The 20,869-nt window shown below is 42.1% G+C and overlaps 1 protein-coding gene across 5 annotated transcripts in view; it reads left to right on the top strand.

Moving 5' to 3' along the window:
- LOC119657758 (band 4.1-like protein 4) overlaps nucleotides 1-20,869 on the top strand; it is a 350,940-nt gene that overhangs the window by 276,601 nt on the left and 53,470 nt on the right. For all 5 annotated transcript variants that reach the window (XM_038064818.1, XM_038064816.1, XM_038064815.1 and 2 more), the window contains exons 9-16: nucleotides 2,567-2,775; nucleotides 9,370-9,522; nucleotides 9,702-9,871; nucleotides 10,734-10,919; nucleotides 18,625-18,906; nucleotides 19,226-19,615; nucleotides 19,677-19,904; nucleotides 20,014-20,127. In XM_038064818.1, coding sequence (XP_037920746.1) covers nucleotides 2,567-2,775; nucleotides 9,370-9,522; nucleotides 9,702-9,871; nucleotides 10,734-10,919; nucleotides 18,625-18,906; nucleotides 19,226-19,615; nucleotides 19,677-19,904; nucleotides 20,014-20,127 — 1,732 coding nt within the window. The remainder of the gene's footprint in view (nucleotides 1-2,566; nucleotides 2,776-9,369; nucleotides 9,523-9,701; nucleotides 9,872-10,733; nucleotides 10,920-18,624; nucleotides 18,907-19,225; nucleotides 19,616-19,676; nucleotides 19,905-20,013; nucleotides 20,128-20,869) is intronic.

The following is a 20,869-nucleotide window of genomic DNA, read 5'->3' as shown; positions in this document are numbered from 1 at the left end:
ATTCATTTTTGTCCAGTACTTCGTTCGAGAGATTATAGTCATTAATCCTTTTGCGATTTTTCGTTCCTCTGATCTTATGTGAATAGTCCTACATATTCCTAGATAATGTCTGATCAACAAATGTCAAATTTTACACTGATCCTTCCTTCTCTTCTATCCCTATCTCAGAAAAGTATTGACATATTTACAAGAATAATATTCGGACTGAGAAAATCTTTACTATCCCACATTTCAACCTATATGTTAGTGTCATATGCATTACCTTTTCTTCTCTTTCCTTCCTTCCTTTCACATTTCCGAGGCTGTTGTTCACTCTGTAACCCTACATAGTTCTGAGTACTTGCCGACTATCCAAGGTAATTAGTTGTGCTTCGGTGTAATGGAGACTAATATGAAATTGAGTTGGACCAGCAACTTAACATGCCATGATCACATTCGAAATGAGGACATCAATCCGGAATTCCATCGAACATGAAAAAATTGCGAGAGAGGCGTCTTCGATGATATTCCCGTCGACGAAGTCTCTAGTATTATTGACCTGGAGTTTGAAGTTGATGGGAAACTACTAAAAACCGGACCGCAACAATGATGGGTTCATACGCTAGATGCTGATTTAAGAGCTTCTCGGCTTATTACCGAAAAAAATTGCGCAATCAACCGGAACGAGCCGACCACACTTCCAAAAATGGCACAAGAAAAAAAAGACAGATGTTATTGAGGAAACGCGGTCGGAATGGAAGGGTTTCTCGAAACATTATGAGGACACTTTAGCTTGACTTAGCCGACTTTCCATAGAAGATTGTTATTGACAAAACTTGACCTGGGAAAAACGGGAAAACGAACAATCGTATAGAAAGAATTTCGAAGGAATGTTTTGTGGAGTGTAATGTTTGGTCAACCATTCTCCTTACGAAAGTGCACACTACATTGGTGGCAGTTGCAATATTAGAAACCAGATAACTCGCTAACAAACTCAACACGAATTCTTTCATTCTGGGTCATAATTTACATACCTTTCTGCTTACATTGATTCTGTTGTCTGAACCTTATGCTCGCCAATAGAAAGCATAGTCTTCTGAATTTGATGATTTCAACAGGGTCAAAATTTCCAGCAACCCTTTACAGTGACATTCCGCGGAATACGGATGGAACGCGATACTTATTATCTTCGTGTGCTCAGAAAGTGGTCAAGCATGCATTCCATGAAGATCAATTGGAAATGCTTTATTCTACAGCCTTCTAGAGTCCGGCTTTTTCGGTCACCGATACCATGACCACCAGGTTGCGGATAAAATCCGGCTGAATAGGTTACGTTGGGCAGGTCACCTAATCCGTATGCAAAAGGATGATCCAGCTCAAAAAGTCTATAAAGGCAATATCTGCCTGAGATGGAACGATGGCGTAGGTCAGGACGTCAGACAGCTCAACGGAAAACCGGGATATCTGCAGTTCCTTACTAAGCCAGGCCTAAAGCGGATACCAGTTGTTGTGCCGCTGCTGATGATGATGATTAGTAGTTAGTTGTCAGCCAATCTTTTTCGATTCAACTCTTCGCGAAAAAGCCTTTTTGAACTTGTGGTCAAGGTATACGTATTCCGAAGTTGCCTAAAGAAAGTTCAGATACTAAATACAGGAGGCCTCACATCAATTTCTGTGATTTTCAGCTTGCCAGAGACTGACACTTTTAAGTCAAATTAGGAAGAAGGAAGCACTTCGTCTATCTTACCTTATTTCTCTAGCATTCTGTGTGAAAGTTGACGTTCTCGGCAGGTATTAGCTGACAGCTTCTTATTTTTTCGATTAATTTGCTTGGATCAAATACTTTTATCAAACACTACCTGTGCTAAATGGAGGAAGATTTGACCCTTCTATGATAAAACTGGGGTACGGAAGCCTATGACCTAGATAGGATTGCTCACAGGATCACCTGAATCTGCGCAGGGCACTGGTGAGTAGAAGATTATACTCACAGATTTGTCACAACTACAATACTCACTGCCTAACTTGCGGAGAGAACGTCAGGCCGAGGTCCTTATCCCATTTTGCGCGAAAGTTGAGGAGGTCTAATACTTTTAACTTCGCATATCTTCTCATCTCTAATAAATTCTACTAAAGCATCCATTTTGGCTACCCACAAGTAAATCTTTGCGTCTCCACATTGCTAGTACACTTGGTTGGTTTTACCTCTGAAAACAAATTTGCTTATTTTTCAACCTATTTTTTCAATCAGATAATCTTTACGACCCAGTCTTCTAATTTTATGTCCTCTCCGTAAACATATTTCAAAATCCAATCCGTAGATTCCTGTAAATATTTTCGTGATACCAAGTAATTTGCTCCACCTTATTGTTTTGTTTACTTAGCAAAGATCTGCAAATAACTCCAATCTGGAAATTATGTTGCAGATTGCCTATAAAATATTTACAACCTATCGAGATTAGCAGCGCAAATAAAAGCTTATTTTCATTTTCCTTAGGTTTTCCTTTACATTTCCTATTCTCTGTGCTCTCATTTTCATTCCTCGGTATAAACATTTCGACTGATGTCCTTTTGTATCGATTCACAGCCGAACTTGGGGACTACGATCCAAGACGCCATACGAATGGCTACGTATCCGAATTTCGATTGGTAGCGAATCAAACATGTGAGCTGGAGACACGTGTCGCTGAGCTTCATCAATTGCTCAAAGGTATGACACCGGCAACAGCGGAACTTAATTACCTCGATAAAGTGAAATGGCACGACATGTATGGAGTCGATCTGCATCCAGTGCTGGTAAGTATTCTTTGGCAAATACAATTCTTGTAACACTCACCCAACCGTGCTTCCACAGTCTGGAGGAGAACAAACAGAACAGTGAAGAATGGAAAGGAAACATTCAAAGAGTTGCATACATTTATTGGGAAATTTATGAGAATTGTTATTGTTGCATAATTGCCACAGTTAGGGAAGCTAAAATTTTATGTTTATTAGGTTGTGAATTAGAGTTACTTCCTTGATGATAATTGTTATGTGAACTGAAATTAACTTCAAGCACTTAACTCTTGCGAAAGGAAATATTCAAATCCACTTATTTTTTATGGAGTACTTCGAAGGATTGAAAACTAGAGAAAGAATAAGGAACACATTTGAGGGAGTTCCTTATTTGGGCAACAACAGTCGATGTTACAGTTTAGGCAAATTGGAAAACTGCTTTATTATAATCCGTTTATTGCTGCAGGCATTTCCGCTAGTGTAATATATTTAAATGGTCTAACAGCTAACATATTGTCAGTAATTAGTTTAGATTGGCTAATTAGAAAAACATACAATAACCCAGTCACTGTAGACTAAGGCAATCAGAAAAGGCAACAACTTTTATGTGGAGTCATAACGATAGGCGGTTTCCTGTTTATATATTGGAGCTATTATGAGGACAAAAATCCAGAAATTATTTTTGAGTTTGTCAACATAGTTTGAAAAACCTAAAGATGCCAAGCAGCATTATTGACCAGTGTGGTACCGATACTCTTCAAGAGTAAGTCAAATGGAGTTCTAATAGCGAACATAGTTTCGAAGGAAGAAAATCGGTGGAATGGTACTTCAAAGTAAATGGGCAATCTTAGTCTATTCTTCATCTAGGATTGGTGTGAACATCAAAGTCGATGGAAAATGACCGAAAGGTCAGCCGAAGCCACGATGGCTTGATACGCGAATGGTGTTTTTAAATCTTCTCGACTCCATCCAGATCAGATCTTTGACTGAATAAAAGGGCGAAACTGCTTGAAACGAGCCTACCCCCTTCTGAACGGGGTAAAAGCTGAAGAAGACGAAAAATATCTACCTCTCATTACCGTGATGAAAATTATCAGTGATGCAACCATGACTATGGCTACTCATGGGAACGATTAACCGCAATCACAACCAAAAGAATCATAATGGAGCACTAAGGTTTAATGAGCGCCCCTTGATCAACAATGTTTATCAAGTCATTCACATTGCTGTTGACAGAAATTGTTGGTACTCTGCTAGAGATAGGTATCGAGTCCGCTGGAATGAATATCAAGCACGTATTTAGTATAGAATGGTACTTCTGGTTAGGGTGGGAGGACCTCGAAGGACGACTTCATCTTTTTAGTTTTGATCGTTTAATAGACTGTGGGGCTAGGTCTCTCGAGTAGGTATAATGTCTCTCTTGAACTTCGGAGTATTTGGTCATCCCGTCCGGGTTGACCAAGACTGCAGGCTTTGGGATAACTGAGCCCTTTTAGTTGACTATGATTAACCTAGATGGTCATTCTGGCCATCTCGAAAACCCGAATTGGTTACTACATAGGAATTTACTGAAAACCCTACTATATCGTTAAAAAGTTTCTTAAGGAAACTGGAAAGACAAAAAGTGGGGCAAGGGAGACAAGGGAACACGAAAAAATTAATTGAGGAATTGATACGCGAAACTTGGTCACGAAGTTGTTGATCGAAAATGAGTTTCTAGTTAGAAATTCATAAAAGGAACCAGAAATCGTGCTGAGTTTACAAAACGTTTAGTTTTTTGCATGTTTGATCAAACGGGAATCAACTTAAGGGTATAAATTACAACCGGTTGATACAATAATGGCATTTTGACTCAGATGGATTGAGTGGAAGGGGAAAATTTCGTTCGTTCTTAACATACCAAATTTTATTGATTGCCCGAGCAAGCCAGCCAGCAGAACATCAGATTTATTGTGTAGGGTTAAAGCCCAATATACCCAACAGCCAGAACTATCGAGCACCATCTGCGGTTCATACGGGTAAGCCGGGCATGTTCCATGATCAACCTATACTTATCCACAAGCTCCTGATGAACCACCTTTAGTTCCTGACACCCAAAAAACAACGAAGGTCGTTGTAACTCGTCGACCTTTTGTAGTTTTGGATCGTGTCAACACGGGAACTAGATGGAGCGACTTCTTTGTCAGATACTATACAGTCGAGATATTTGTCCGTTAACATGCCGAACATGCACTTTGCTATATAAATGACTGTATCACTAGGTTAAGATGTAGGAGATACTACTCTGGCGATTCTTATGCGATCAAGTGTCGTCGACATAACATTCACAAAAGTTGAGACCACTTAATATCTCGTTGAGAAATTAATGAATCTATTGCGCTACGTTCCGCAGACCGAACTTAATCGGGGCGGATTCAAACAAACCGAAATGCTAACAATTGTTTTAGGAACGTCGGCTTCGGCAATAAGTATTTGATGGAAAGCTCGAAATAACTCGACTTTTGAGAAAATGGTTTTGTTTGCCAAAAATCCATGCAGATACGCATCGAGCCACTCTTCTTAAACACAATTTGTAATGGTGATGCCCAGGGGCTGCTAGAGGTTCGACAATACCTAATCTTCAGTAATATAATCGAACTCTTCCTCTTTAACTTCTTGGGTCTAAGATGTCGAGGCTCATCTGCCATCGAAAGGCTATCAGCAATGATATGATGCGGAACTTGCTGCTGAGCATTAAATTGCATGGATAGATAAGTCAAATTGGAAAATTTATGGTACACGGAACCTTGCCAGATTGTGGATACCGTCTCGTATCCTCGTGTTAAAAGCTTCGTATGCGGAACAATGATACGTTTGCTTTTCAGCTACTTCCACAATCAAAAATTTCGAAATGTATTCGCGACGAAGGCCAATACTAACAGTTAAAATTTGTTGTCAAAGGTTTCATTCGCAAACCTGGAATAATGGACACCTCCACTCCAGTGTCTATCAATAAATTAAACTGTGGAAGATATTCTTCATTATGAGATCGGCTCTGGCTAATAACACTGCCGTTCATCTGATATGGTAGTATCGAACGTGGTTTTCCGCATCCGTGCATGGTGATTCACATGATCGTGGCTTCTAATAGTTCTGTGTCCTGTCCCGGGACATACGATGAATGCTGCGAACGTAACCCACGGGCTATATCCTCTTTGTGATAATGAAGCCGTACTGCCGATTAACGGCTAGTTCAGTCATGAACCGCTGACACCTCTTACAGAATACTGCCAGACGCCGGACCAATGATGCTGATCATCTATGCCTTCATTGGTAACCGCTGATATCACAGCGATTTCAGGACACTCTCGATCATTTTGCTGCCTGCTTTCAGCTGCACAGCACGTAAAAGTTGTGATGGCTTCTGGTGGCCTAAGTCCAGTCTCCATACCAACTCACGGATTTCCTCCTAAACTCAAAGAGTTTAGTAGGATACAAAGCCAAAGGGGACTAAATGAATCACCCTCGTATCTCTTCGTATTTGGATTGGCTCTGAGATATTGATTCCCTCATATGAGCACGCTGACAAGATGGTATGCCACCCTTCCGTCACAGTCCAAAAAAGCTTTATTAGTTTAAGGCCAAAGCGTAATAGACCTAATAAATAATAAAATACAACTAACGAGTCTATAATGGGTTGCTCTTTTCAATCTCTTCATCCAACACGGCAATCAATTTACTCTTAGAGAAGAATATCGTTAGTTTCGAGGTGTACGTTGCATTTTCCCCTATTGGCAGAACTTACGAACTTGATTAGCTAGCAAGTAGTCGATCTTGTTTTTGCGGCATCCTGCACGGTACCTTCCAGTTCTTCGAGCTATTTATGGCTCCTTCGCCGAAATCCACTCAGTATTTTGAGTGGATAGCCCCGATAGTCCACCCCAATATTCTTTTGCTCCTTTACCGAAAACTGTCATGTCTGAGCATCGATGGGAAACATTAAGTTATCTGAGCAAGCTCCACTGGTTCATCGCTTAAGTTGCATTCAAACTATGCCTGGACTGACTTTCGCCATCGCAACCAACTGTAAACTAAAGAAAATTTATGTTTGACTGTGTCGAGAATTTTAAATATAGCTGTTTCACTGCTGACGACATAATTCCAGTAGACCTATGTGCAGGCATTGCCTATGGTAGCTTGAGTTAGCTTAGCAATGTCCTTCCTAAATAAGTCAAGCCGATGCTCTAAATGAACTTTCGATTACCGATCTCTTCAAACTAATAAGACCAAATAGACTCCTCTGGCCATATAGCTGACAGTGATAACTACTCCACCCTAAATAAGGGACTGTCGTCGCAACACCAACATATCAGGAGATAGTCGAAGTACAACTACCCCATTAAATTAAAATAGAATGCTTAGAGCCACTATAGATGCAGCGAAGTTTACATCTGATCCCTTATTTCGTTTTCTCCTCAATCGATGAACTTGCACTTTATCCCTAAGATCCAAGTGTGATCATCGCTTCCTTAGTGAGTAATCTGCAAGATAACAAATCTCTTGCGCTATTCACATCTACCTTTTAAGTGGCTGTGGTGGCCTACAGCCATTCATCATCATCATCAATGGCGTAACAACCGGTATCTAGTCTAGGCCTGCCTTAATAAGGAACTCCAGACATCCCGGTTTTGCGCCGAGGTCCACCAATTTGATATCCCTAAAAGCTGTCTGGCGTCCTGGCCTATGCCATCGCTCCATCTCAGGCAGGGTCTGCCCCGTGTTCTTTTTCTACAAGAGATTTTATCCTTGTAGACTTTCCGGGCTGGATCATCCTCATCCATACGGATTAAGTGACCCGCTCACCGTAACCTATTAAGCCAGATTTTATCCATAACCTGATGGTCATGGTATCGATGATCTGATAATCTCCCGAAGAAATCCTCGTGCAGAGAAGGCGGGCTGAGGCAGAGAAAATATACACATAATATTATAAAGGGGCATACGTTCGGCGGAATGACTCGTATAGTGACAGAATCGTAGCTGGAGGAGGAGAAGGAAAAGATGATTTCCGCGCGGAGAGGGGACTTAACAGCTATTAGGCCACCACCGCCGGTTGTCTTGCCAAACGCAGCGCAGTCTCTATCACAACGAAAGACAGAATAACCTTCGAGGAGCTCGGAATCTAAAATTCTGTCATCCAGCCAGGTTCCAGAAATCCAGATGACATGATATTGGAATGCTAAGGCAGTTTGAAATCCGACAGCTTGGTCCTTAGACCCCTTACATTTTGATAAAAGTATGCGTACATGCGGTTCAGCGGTAGCGGGCGTCGATGATGCACAGGAGGAAGCGTGTGGTGGTACTAATGCAGCGACAGTTGGACAATCGTCAGAAGTGCGTAGCGCAGCCGATGCTGAGTAGATAACATGTATCTCGGATGGAGGATGATTTTTGAGTTGGCTAACGGACGCCGTCGGGCTGATACAAACTTTTGTAGACGCAGTGGCAGATGGAGGCAGAGAATTAGTCGACCGGGGTCGACTTAGGTATGGCGCCAGTATTGTTGGCCGCAGTCGCCGGCAGGGTATAAACTGAGCCAGTCAGCGGCGTCTCAGTAACTGAAGCTACGCTGATGCTCGATGAAGCAGCAGCTTGAGGGAGCAGAATTGACGGTGATTTTGAAACAGCGTGTTGAGTCGACGCCAAAGTTGCCGTGTGTTGATGCAGCAGTTGAATTGCATCAGATAATTTGTCATTTAAGTCATTCGTAGCTCCATACAAATCCGAAAGTTACTATCGAGTTTCTGGGCAGGATTATTTCAAAATCAGTATCAGGCTCAGTCAGCCAAGCAAGCGCGTTAATCGTTACTCACTTCATATACTGTATGAAATCTTGTGCCATACCTAATTATGCTTATGGAGTGTCAATTGGAAAATGAATCCGATTTGCCGGTAGTTGCCTTGATGCTACTCACTAATTTTTACCCACGTTTTGGTGCAACCAACTACCATATTGTTCTCTCAGAGTTGGGGAGAGAGGCTTACGTAATGGAATAGAAAAAAATACTGGCTAAATAAAGGAAACCAAGGTTCGGATTCACATGTTACGAGAAGAGAGTAGTCTTTTCTTTCTTCTTCATTCTTACATCGATGAGCAATAGGTTACTTTCAAATACCCTTAGCTAATGTTAACAGATGTCTGTCTCAAAAGATATTGATGTCCCTACCAAGTCTGGCAATATGAGGTTGAAAGGGAGAGGTTCCTCCAGGAGGGTCATCTCAATGAAAAATAGGGGTAATAGGGGTCCCGCCCAGTTTTCATCCCGGGCCTAGTTTTCCGCATAATTTTTTATTCCGGGACCGAATTTTCTCTCTACCGCTCTGATCCCTATAGTTCAAAATTTGACAGATAATTTTGATAAAAAATCAAATATTCTTGTCCACTTTAACAACTCCAATCCTCTGTAATGTGTTCTCCCCATTTAGTTTCATACAAACATTTGTCAGACGAGGCTATCTTCAATTGCAAATTTCGAAAAGGTAGTATATTATCTAGGCCGAGGTTCAAAACTAACATCGAACTAATATTAAATCACTCCTTTGAAACCATTCACCTTTAAACTTTTCTACTTACAGGGTGAAGACAGCGTGGAGTATTTCCTTGGACTCACACCGAGCGGCATTGTTGTTCTGCGCAACAAAACAACGGTAGCCCATTACTATTGGCCTCGAATAGCAAAAGTTTACTTCAAAGGACGATACTTCATGTTGCGAGTTTGCGATAAAAATGTAAATACTCAAAAAACTTTTAACATTCAAGTAGTTGTAGACATTCTACCGTATCCATCATTCTTGTAAAACAATCCCGGCGCCCTCATCGCCGAGTCCTTGATGGCGTAACATTTTAATCGACTTTTCATGCACCACCCACCGCCATTACATCACCAACTATTGTTTATTCATTGCAGAATGAACTAAGTACGTATGGATTCGAAACACCTCGGAAGTCAGCGTGTAAACATCTTTGGCGTTGCTGTATCGAACATCATGCATTTTTCCGCTTGGTTCGTGTTGCGCCCCTTCAATCGCAGGCAGGAGCAACTGATTTGTTTGCGCTCGGATCACGTTTCCGCTACAGGTAAAATATCAAATGAGTTTCATTTATAGTGTGGAAAGGACCGCACCCAGGCAAATGGAAAATAAGGGATGAAATTCAATCCATTTCCATTTCTTACACTATCGTTCCAAGGAGTTTTTGCCACCTTGCCTTTTGTGGCTGAGGGTGGAGATGTGACTTTAGTAAACTTAAATTCTGGTATTTTCGCCTTTTCTATCATACATGCTCTTAGTGAAAAGGAAGCTGATGTTATCGTTAATATTTTTAGGAATTTCTAGTATGCACTTAATAATATTTCATGTCTTGCGTCATACTCGTATCAATTTCCGGACCACCTTTGAACTACCAAACTGTTCCTAAGGATGAACAAAGCACCTCAAAGGCTTGAACAAAAAGACAAACACTTGCGAGCAACAATGTTCTAAATTATTTCTCAAGTGTGGAAACTCCACATATGTCTGTATATCCTAGAATTCAATCTCATGCGAACTGAGTCAAAGGTGACGAAAGATTTGAGGGAGCGGTCAGAAACCTCCCCTCACCTATCCACACTTTTTCGCTTTTATTAAAAATGAATTATTCATGCAAATGGAACCAGACGTACGTGAGCCAACCTAAAAACCATAAAGTCATCATCATCGTGTTGTCCATTCGCACCTTCCAGAAGACAAATTCGAAATTCTCTTCTCGCAAAACGAGGTCAAGCCAGATTGTATTATCCTGCATTATCCAAGCCCTCAAAAGGGAAAATATTTATGCAAAACTAATGACGTTCATTTTTAATTTGGTTTTCTGGTCCTTCTTCGTTTTTTCTTTCTGGATTATTTTTACTATCCTTAAATGGTGTCTTGTGGAAAATGTCTGGGCACATTGGATTTCGTAGTGGAAGAACAGAAAAGCAAGCCGTGAAGGATGTAATTGCAATGGGCAGAACACCACCAATGTTCACGCGAATGCCATCCAGGAGGCAACCGAGACGGGTGATTGATGACCTGACGGAATGTAAGATGACGGAGACCGGAAAGGCGCAGGAAATTAAAACGATTTCTATACCGCAATCCGCACAAAGGTAAGTCTGAATGATTTGTCACATTTTAGAAGCAATTTTCTTTTACGGTGACTTCAATTCGAAATCTAATTGCGGAATCCACCCAGCTAGGTGGGTAGCGTAAATTCTATTAAGCCTAGACCTAATAACTTATCTAAGGGCTTGGAAAAAATCACGATAACAATTTAGAACTGACAGAGGTGTACCGGGATATTTTGATATCTTATTTTCTGCTTGAGTTAATTTGGAGAAATGAATTTTTAGTAATGGGACTTTTAGATTTTTGAGCATTTGCTTTACTGCGCAATGACTTTCGACCCGAATATCAAAAAGGAAATTCGCCCCTCCCCGCAGATGAAGCTTATAATTCTTAGTGTGGCTGCTGGCAGTCTTTAAGCCTTAATGAGGTTTCCTTTCTGCAAAAGCATGGTTTTAATTATACCCCAAGGTAGATTGAAATCGATGGATGCCCTTTAATAAATATTATTTTCCAGGTCAATTCCGCTTTGAGATTTAAAAGGGCGTCGTCGCCTAAATCGTTGCGATTTCTGATCGTATATTTATTTCAAAAAATCTCAAAAGCATGTTTTGTTGTCCCTACCCTTGGTCGTACAAAAGAAAACCAGCTCCATTCACCTGCACAAGAAAGGGTAACATTGATTTGCTGGCCAACCTCAAATTCAAAGGATAAGACCCTTCCTTCCATTGGGCCTAAATATCCCATTATGAAAGTTTAAAACGCGTTTTACGGGGCACGCGCTTTGTCTTATATCCCCGGCCGAACGGGAAAGTATTCCTGTTTTCAATATACGCTTGCTCATTGCCTTTAATTCTTCTTCTCCCCCCCCCCCCCCACTGTGACCACACTGCGGCTGTTTGCCTTTTAAATCATATCCTTTAGGTACTCGTTCTATCTGGTCGATCAGGCACTGGTTTTATCATGTTCCTCCTGTTGACTGCCTGATTTGTTGTAAAATGTTCCTTACTGCCTCCTCCTTTTATCTGCGAATGATGCCGATTCACATTTCTATCGTATTCAGAAACCGAACTCCCTAGTTCTTATGCCAGGAACGAGAAAAGGAAATTTCACAACAGACTCCATCCCCTTCTATGAAGGGGCATTCCATTTCATTATTTCAAGAAATGCCAAGGAAAAATGATGTCCTCTTAAGTCGTCCCTGAATATCATCTGAGTTAGAAGATGAATCGGATTTAGATGCAATTGGTAACGGGTTTTTCCTCCCTGGATTGAGTCTTCCAGGTTAGCAAGCTGATCGCCGTCATTTGGTTTCTTCCTTCGTTGATTTTTGCTGCAGCTTATCATATTGTTTCGCGATATGCTTAGATTCTAGAGTTTAGAAAGGTAGGTAGGTATCAGTGACCGCCCCGAGAGCCCAATTAGCCCTATGGTGCGCCGTTTTGATGACACAAACTCCAAAGACCGTGACTGCTGTTATGAGAGCAGGGAAGCAGAGTCCGGACGGCTCAGATCTTCAGAGTCAACCCGTAGTATTCACGAAGGGAAGCAGCTCTCCCACCCTGCAGCTAGAAATCTCTCTAAGGTCCCCAAAGAATGGTTTACCCAGTGCCCGTAGCCTGACTCTAGCTAAAGCTGGGCAATCACAAAGGAATTGCTTGAGGGTTCCTCCTCTTCTCCGCAGCTTCGGTAATGCGAATTGTATGGTAGGCCGAGCCTGGCGGGATGGTCCTCTTTGGACCAACGCCGCCGCTCTCGTGACCGGGTTTTGTTGTAAGTGTGTCAAATATTTCTTGACTTGGGACAGGTGGTGAGCCTTCGGTGTTTGAGATCCGCGGCTTTTAAGTAGTGCGAGAAGATTCCGCCCTTGACAGTCGCCAGCGAAGCACAGACCCGCCGAGGGTCTGCGAAGAGCAGAGCTCCGCCTGGCCAATCCGTTCGGCACTGTTCTACATTATTCTAGAATTTAACCTACCGGAAATACAAATGACCAGGCCCATATTCCGGAAGTGCTAATAAAAAGGCCAACGAGCGCGTGACAATGAGTGTTTCGTTGCAACTTCAACTTTTATGCAAGCGGATGAAAATATGAAATTGCTACCTTTTCGGTTTATTGAATAGTTTTGAGCTCGTAGCTGACAATAATTTATTTAGACATTCATGTTGATCGTCCCTAAACTCCAAGCTCAAAAACAAAATCACGAATGATACATGCAGATGATACCATGCCGCAATAGGAAAACAAAAAGAATAATTTCAATATAAGTGGATGCATATTTTACGGAACCTAATGTACAAATGTATAACTACCCGTACTTCTACTAAACTATCTATCGTGAAGTTAGGGAAAGAGCTTAACATTACACTGCAAATATGACGGCGGATTTAACAGTAAAAATGAGGAAAGGATTTGCGCATTGTCCCATGGAGCACGTGCTCCATATACAGAGTTTAGGTTACCGCAATGCAAAGGGGCAGGTTTCCCAAAAAAAAGCGACTAGATCATATGTAATAGACACCATCTAGTAAACTGGAAGGCGTTGCCTAGTCAATCACAACATGAAACCCACTGTTCTCGGTTTTGAAACATCCGTCTCATAAACATCAGCCTCCATGAGAAGACTGCAGAGTCGAAAAAGGAGTCCATGCGACTCTGCTGGGCAAACCCTCAAAGCCTGCCCTAGGTATTACATCAAAATCATAGTGGGAGACAGCTGTCAAATAAGGACGAAGTTCGTATTCAAACGTGAGTTTATATGAGGACAACACATTACGGACCATCAAATTGGAGGTTTTACACAGAATGACCATTGCAAGTACCTGATTTGCCTGGCGAGAAATTCACAAACAAACATGGGGCACTTTCAACTGGATTAAACTCTGTCACCTCTTAGCCTGGCAATGGCAAAACAAATACCATCAACATCGTTGCTCCGCGCTGGGGTAACGACAAGCGTTGTATAAACCATTGGCGTAGGCCAGGATGTCCAGTAGCTACTAGGGATATCGAATTGGTGAACTTCGGGGCAAAATCATGATATTAGGAACTGTTCAGTAAGGCTGGCCTAGACTGTTAATGATCTGCGGCTTGAGCGCGATAATTGTGATATCGCTGAGGGGTTGACTTAACAAATTTCCTTCATTGAAGCGTTTTTCGTAAGTTTATTCAAATCGAAATATGATTTTATTACGTCTGTTATACATATATTTCCCTAGAAACATATTTGCCTCTCTCTTCTCAATTCGCCAACATTATAAATTTTCCGAAATTTTATTGACATTTCACGTTTCATATAATAAGGAGAATCTGGGATTGTTATTTTTTTATCCTGCCTCTTGGCTTAAAAAATTTCGTTCGAAGAGTGTAGGTGCAGCGGGGCGAAATACCATTCCGTGAATATTTGCCTTTCCGCGAAGTATTTATCGCTGAAGGTTACGAGAAGAGAAATGATGGTTTAAGGGGAAGAATTTATTATAACAGAAAACCACAAACATAACGCTCAACACCAAGCTTCTTATTGCATTGTCGAATGTTGAAAATGATAGTCTCGAAAAGCGTTTTCAGCAATTCTCCAGGCGTCTTCAAGCAATTGGTTACACATCTCTTCCGTAGGAGCCAGTGTTCCTTTTTGTCATTCCGATCCCACCTTATAGAGTTTTCCTAACTTCTCCTTCAGTAGTGCACCAAAGGTAATTTATTTGCGTTTTCGTCCGTTTTTGCAGGCGATTAGATTTCAAAACTCTTTGGAAATTTGGGCCTTTGCGAATTCCTCGCTTCACACGGTGTGAACCAGTAACCAAGAAAACGTCCTTAGTAATAATATTCATTGTCGCAAGAATCCAATTGGGCATAAGCCTTAAATCGTGTTCGGGCACTTCATTCATTATCGTAACGGTACGCTAGGGTATAATGTGACCAGCATTGTACTCAGCGGTGATTATTAATTTGATTTTCCACGATTTCCACCAGAACTAAAGCGGAAGCAAGCAGTTACACCGTGGTGCGGAAGTTCATTGTGCTGATGCTCCTCGTAAGATCGGGGAATCCCCGGTCGACTTGGAGAAACTATTCGTATCAACGATAGCTATCTGCTACACCAAAAGGGATAAAACCTCTTGCTTCATCGTCTCAAACAACTTCCCCCTATCACCATGTCTCCTCCACGCGTTACAACCATGTATCTTCGGAATTGGTGATCGAGCTAATGAACTCCTGGGGCACTAAGTTCGCTGATCATTGATAATCCCCACTGGTGGAACGCTTCCTATTCCAAGCTGTGACGACATCGGACGCCATTCTTTGTAATGAACAATACTCTGAAAGGCATTGCCCTAAATACTACAAAAAAAAAACGCGTGTCTAAATCACGGGCGAAATTGTGATTTGTCCAAAAACCTCTTCCATGAACGAAATTTCCATTTCACTGCAAATTATAATTGGGCCTGTGATTTAGACCCACTATTTTTTGTTTTTGTAGTTATAATACGTAATGGGTGGGTGCAAATGTCTAATCGACCTGGCTAGCACAGAGATGTCAAAATCTATACATATATGAATGAGCGAATCAGCGAGGGGGATAACTCCAGCAAAGAATGGCGCTGACCGGCGAGTGATAGAAGTATTGGAAAAAAATCACCAACTACTAAGAAAGAAATACGGACAGCTCTCAAAAACCAGACCGTCCAGTACTGCAGGAAGTAAGAAACAAGTTGAAAAACCGGAAGCTAGACGCCTAAGGTATGAACGACTTTGTGCCGTTGACTCAGTAAGAGAGCAAACAGATATCATCAAGAATACAACCTCATTGGAATCTGCTTTGGACTTCGAACCCTTCGGTAATTTTATCTCCGCACATGGCATGACATTATATGTTTTGTGTCGATCAAAGAATTCATCACCATTAGCTCGTTGCCAACGAAGCAAAATGTAATCAGAAGAGATTATATCCTGTAAGATAGGAAGCCCTAATCTAGTGTTTTCAGCGCCTCCTGTGATTTTTGATTTGATAAACAAACCGCTTTTGTTTATGTTTTTCAGGCAAAATGTTTTAGATGATTTCACGTTTGCATGTTTTCTTCCATTCGCATTTTTCTTCATTCTGAATCCTTTTTTTTTTTGCATACAGAACTCGACGCGTTTAATTCTTCTGCAAGCTACCGTTGGTTCCCGAAATATTTGTCAAATTATATGGTTGCCTTTTATCCCTTGTTTAGCGCGTCAACCTCACCTACGCGCCATCGCTTGCGGTTACCTGAATTGCAATTCAGCTCACCCCACGACTTCTCGAAACCCACGCACTCCTCCTCTAGTATTCTGCGCCAAGTGTCCTTGGGGCGACCCACTCGTCGGCCATCTTAGGAGAGAGTATTTCACTGTATTACGTAGCCCACAATGCCCTCCTTAATTCCGTCTTCCTATCACATCGCATACGAGTGCCCCGACCAAATTGTTTGTTGGAGGTAGTATCAAACCATCGTACTCCAATGATACGACGCAGACAGGTATTGAGGAAAGTTGGGAGCTTTTGAGTAATAGTGGAGTTCACTTCCCATGTGCTACTCCCATATAGTAACACAGAAAGAACGACTTGATCTAAGTGTTGAGAAAGCTGCATTTCCAGATTTTAGATAGGGCAGCGAACGCGGATCAAGCGCTGTTAATGCGTTTGGTAACATCAGATTCGGTGCCGCCGTCAGCAGAAACCACGCTTCCTAAATATACAAATTGATCGATGCTTTCGATGCTCTGTGCACTAATGCAGATTGGAATGGTGCATGACCCGTCAGACTCAAAACCTTGGTTTTGTTGATGTTTATCTTTAGCCTAACTCTATTTGCCTCCCTTTGCAAATCCAGAGCCATTTGGCCATGGTGCAGGTCGAGGTGAGCAAGCAAACAGATGTCGTCAACACAATCGAGGTGTTAGAGGAAAGATATAGTCGTTCATTGAACTCTTCCACGTCCTCCGGGCAGGGCAGCATGAAGAACGTCACCGATAAGAACAATAAGAAATAATATCAACGACAGGATGCAACCCTGGCGGACTCCGCTTTGTACCTCAAATTCCACCCAGATTTTACCTCGGTGCAACACGTGAAGTTTTGCGCCATCATATGGTCTCCTCTCTGTTGACCAAGCTTTCGAGATGTTCCTCGATGGATTTCGAGATTGTTTTAACTATTATCTTTGCGGCAGCAGGGACCACGCAGATACTGCTCCAATTGCCACACTCCAAGTGGGTGCCCTTTTTTGGAATCTTAACGATCATCCCCTTCTTCCAATCTCCGGGAAAGGTCTCGGATTCCCAAGATTTCCGTACGAGTGGAAGCAGCAGATCCGCAGTAACTGCAGGTGCAGCGATAAATAACTCTGCGAAGAGACCGTCAAGGCCAGCGGCTTTACTCTGTTTGAGTACATTGATGGCCGAAATGATTTCTCTTCTGCTTGAAAGAACGGTCCAAATATGCACGTAACGGTGGCCAGCCTTTTCATCCAGAAGAGAAGGAGCCTGGTGAAGTGTTCTTTCCACCTCTTCAATTGTTCTTCATCATGGATGAGAAGTCGTTTCGCCATCACTCGAAACGATCAGTAGAGCCTTCAACTTCTTCTGTTCATCGATCTATTCCCGCGACTCCGCAATCAGCCAGGTCTTATGACGCCCTTCCGGCACATGGCCGGCGACCTGTGCGGCACCCGAGAAAAGAGCATTCTTGAAGACGGCCCAATGCTCATCGATATTCTCAGAGGGGTTAGTATATCTGGCGTCGGATCAGCAAGATAAATCTCCCATGTTGAACTTAGGAAGTAGCAGCTCCCCAACCCTGCGAGAAGTGGCGGACGCAAAACGTAAGCGAACATAAGCGACGATCCCTTTCGAGGCCAATGTCAGTGCCTCCCTTGTTACGTACATCCAAAAGACAACTCCTAAATCTACTACTGATCGTGAAGTGGCGGATCTGATTGCTTGTACGGTGGCGGTCAATTGATCGTATGGTAGACTCTGTGCTCGGATAGTGTGCCACCGATGACGAGCTGGTGGAAGTTCCAGATATCCATGAACCTCCCACAATTACCGGTATGGTCGCCAAGACAACGCTTCCCCTTTACATGGGATTCAGATCATCTATCACGACCACAATGTCGCCCTTAGAAAGCTTCCCCTGAACTGCGCTTAATTGTTCGTAGACGGCCTCCTTCTCCACTATATCGGAAGTCTCCGTTGGTGCGTAATATTGTACAATTGTGATGCTCTTTAACCCGGACCGAAATCTAGCAATTAGAAAGTTAGAAGTCTGTCAGAAAACGGATCCCAGGTCAAGCGAGCGCGCTTGCGGTACCCGTCGAAAGAAACCCAACAACGATCGGACACTCAGCCAATTGGTAGCGGATGGGAATCAGACGTCGGGTTGCTTTTGACGGCTACTGTAAGGCGCACTCTCTTGACCTGGCAGCCGGGGTCTGACAGACTTCTAACTGCTAGACTTCGGTCCAGGTTAAGGAGCATCACAATTGTACAGTACTTGACTGAGAGATCCGAAGGAAATTACACCCAAGTCTCGAAATTCAGTTTTTAGTAAATTTGCTATCCAAAACTTCGAACGTGGCAGTAAATATTTTTCATACGTAGGTAAATGCTTAATCAATGTGCTAAGAAATGACTTTCAATGCAACTCTCTCAACCAGAAAAATTTTATCTACGCGATATTCATACGTCATTTTCTTAATTTTATGTTATTTTATCCTTTACAGCAACGAAAATACATTCCGCTCGACATACAGTATCCCCACAACATTAGGAATTCGTCCGTATAATACGAACCAAAGTAATGGTAATACACCAGATTCGCCGCGCAGTACAAGGAGCGCACCATGGCCAAGATCACAGCAACGTAGTTTATTTGGGAATCCTTCGAGTCCCAGATCAGTCCGATCTGCTTCAACACGACTTAGTGCAAACGTTCCTGCAACTCATCGATATCGTTCCAGTTCTGTAGAGAGTCAATCGTCGAATGATTCGCGTTCCACAAGAAGGTAAGGACACCCATAGAGTGTATGATAATGAACCCCACGTCCCCAAAGCCGAAATAGATACTGAATCAGTTCAATCGGTTTGTTTTTGTTTTTAAACTTATTATTGTTGAACTTTTCTTCCGTATTCTTATTTTTTTTTTAAATTGTTCAGATAAATCCATGGAATAGTTAAGATTTCACCGTGAAACGGACGATTTGCAACGCTTACAAAAACATTATTTAATAACTCAGTTTCCAGACGTTTACTACAATTATCTGTAGCATCTCGTATTTCATAATCAAACTCTCTAATAACATCTTTTAACTCACTTAATAACAGACATCGGCATCGTAATCGAAGAACTTCCGACAATGAAAGTGAATTATCACGAGGATCTGGTCGATCAGGTCGATCACATCATTCCCATAGGAAGCATCGTCGATCACGACATCGACGTGATTCTGGTTCAGAAAATGATAGTACACGAGCTCGTAGCTACTCAGGTCATAGGATATCCTCTGGTTCAACTGAATTAATCGACTCCACTCATCAATGGAAAGAGGTGCAAAGACGACAAGCGGACGGGTCGGTCCAAAGTAGTGTTCAACAAGCGTCCGTTACAAAGAGCAGTATGCTTACGAAGAGCCACAGCCATCATAGTCATAGCAACGATAGTCACTCGGCCGATGGCCATTCGCATCACAAGAGCCGACGGCATAAGAAAAACAGGTGATCTTGATTGCCCTCAATTATCTTTTATTTATTGATGAAAAAAATCTTGACTGATTAGATCTCCTTCGGATTCACGAAACAGAATTTGGTCAAGCGAATTGGCCAAGCATCTTCAATTTGATCTCGTCGATACGACTGGTATGACAGAAGATCAATTGAGAGAGATTCCTTATACAGTAGTTGAAACGCACTCTTCGAAGCGATCAGGATCGGCAGGACTCAAAGTACATAAAAGTAGTAGTAGCGGTGGAAGCCAAGGAAAAGATCGTGTCGATCGTATTAGAGGGTGAGTATGACACAATCGACGGAGTAACCAAAACGACTTTGTTAACCAAATATAAAAGGAGCATCAGCTATTGACCCAATTTATGATTTACCTTTGCTTTTCTTCGCAGTCTTTATTTCCAGGGTAACAATCAAACTGACAGTACAGGAACAAAAAATGGATCAATCCGATCTGCAAGCACCGTTTCATCGCGGGAATGTGATCGAAATTCTGGTCTAGTTAGGTGAGTGACAAATAGAGACTAGACAATTAAGTAGAATTAACAGTGTCGCTCATAAAATCTGCAAAACGAAGCAAGAAAAGTATATGGATGTCGAGATCTTCCGATTGAATGACAATTTCAGTAGGCATCAGTAGTAGGCAGAATGGCAACAGGATCTGAACCCAGAACCATGCCTTGCCGAGACGCGGATGGGAATCTTAGTGAAGATATGGATTATTTCCAGGAGCTACCCTCGTCACTACCCAATTTCGTACCCTCAACGAAGGAGCAGAGGCCGTAAAAGCACATGCCCCATTACCTGTACTCGAAGAACGAAGAACGGGTCCACGAAGAACGATGAGAAACACTAAAGCGCTGGGTGTGGATGGAATAACTGCAGAGCTATTAAAAGCAAGGAGTATGGGGATTGTGACCAAACTTCTGGGTTCATAAACACTATTTAGTCTGATGAAGTTATACCCGAAGATTGGCGCGAAGTATTATTTACCCTATTTATAAAAAAGGAAAACTCAGCTGCAACAAATGTAGCAGGATATTGTTGTTGTGTATATGTTATAAAGCGCTGCCAAATATAATCGAAAAAGGGCTCGAATCCTCCTTAAAAAATACTGTTGAATAACGTGAAAAGTAAACGATTGATCGGATATTCTTAGCAAAGCAGTGGAGACGACCTGGCGATATTACTTTGATGTCCATTAAATTTTTGTTGACTTTAAACAGGCAGACGGAGGTATGAACCGAT

Source organism: Hermetia illucens, chromosome 5, assembly GCF_905115235.1.
Source record: "Hermetia illucens chromosome 5, iHerIll2.2.curated.20191125, whole genome shotgun sequence".
Taxonomy (NCBI): domain Eukaryota; kingdom Metazoa; phylum Arthropoda; class Insecta; order Diptera; family Stratiomyidae; genus Hermetia; species Hermetia illucens.
The sequence above is the reverse complement of the archived record's forward strand: the minus strand, read 5'-3'. Positions and strand labels throughout refer to the sequence as shown.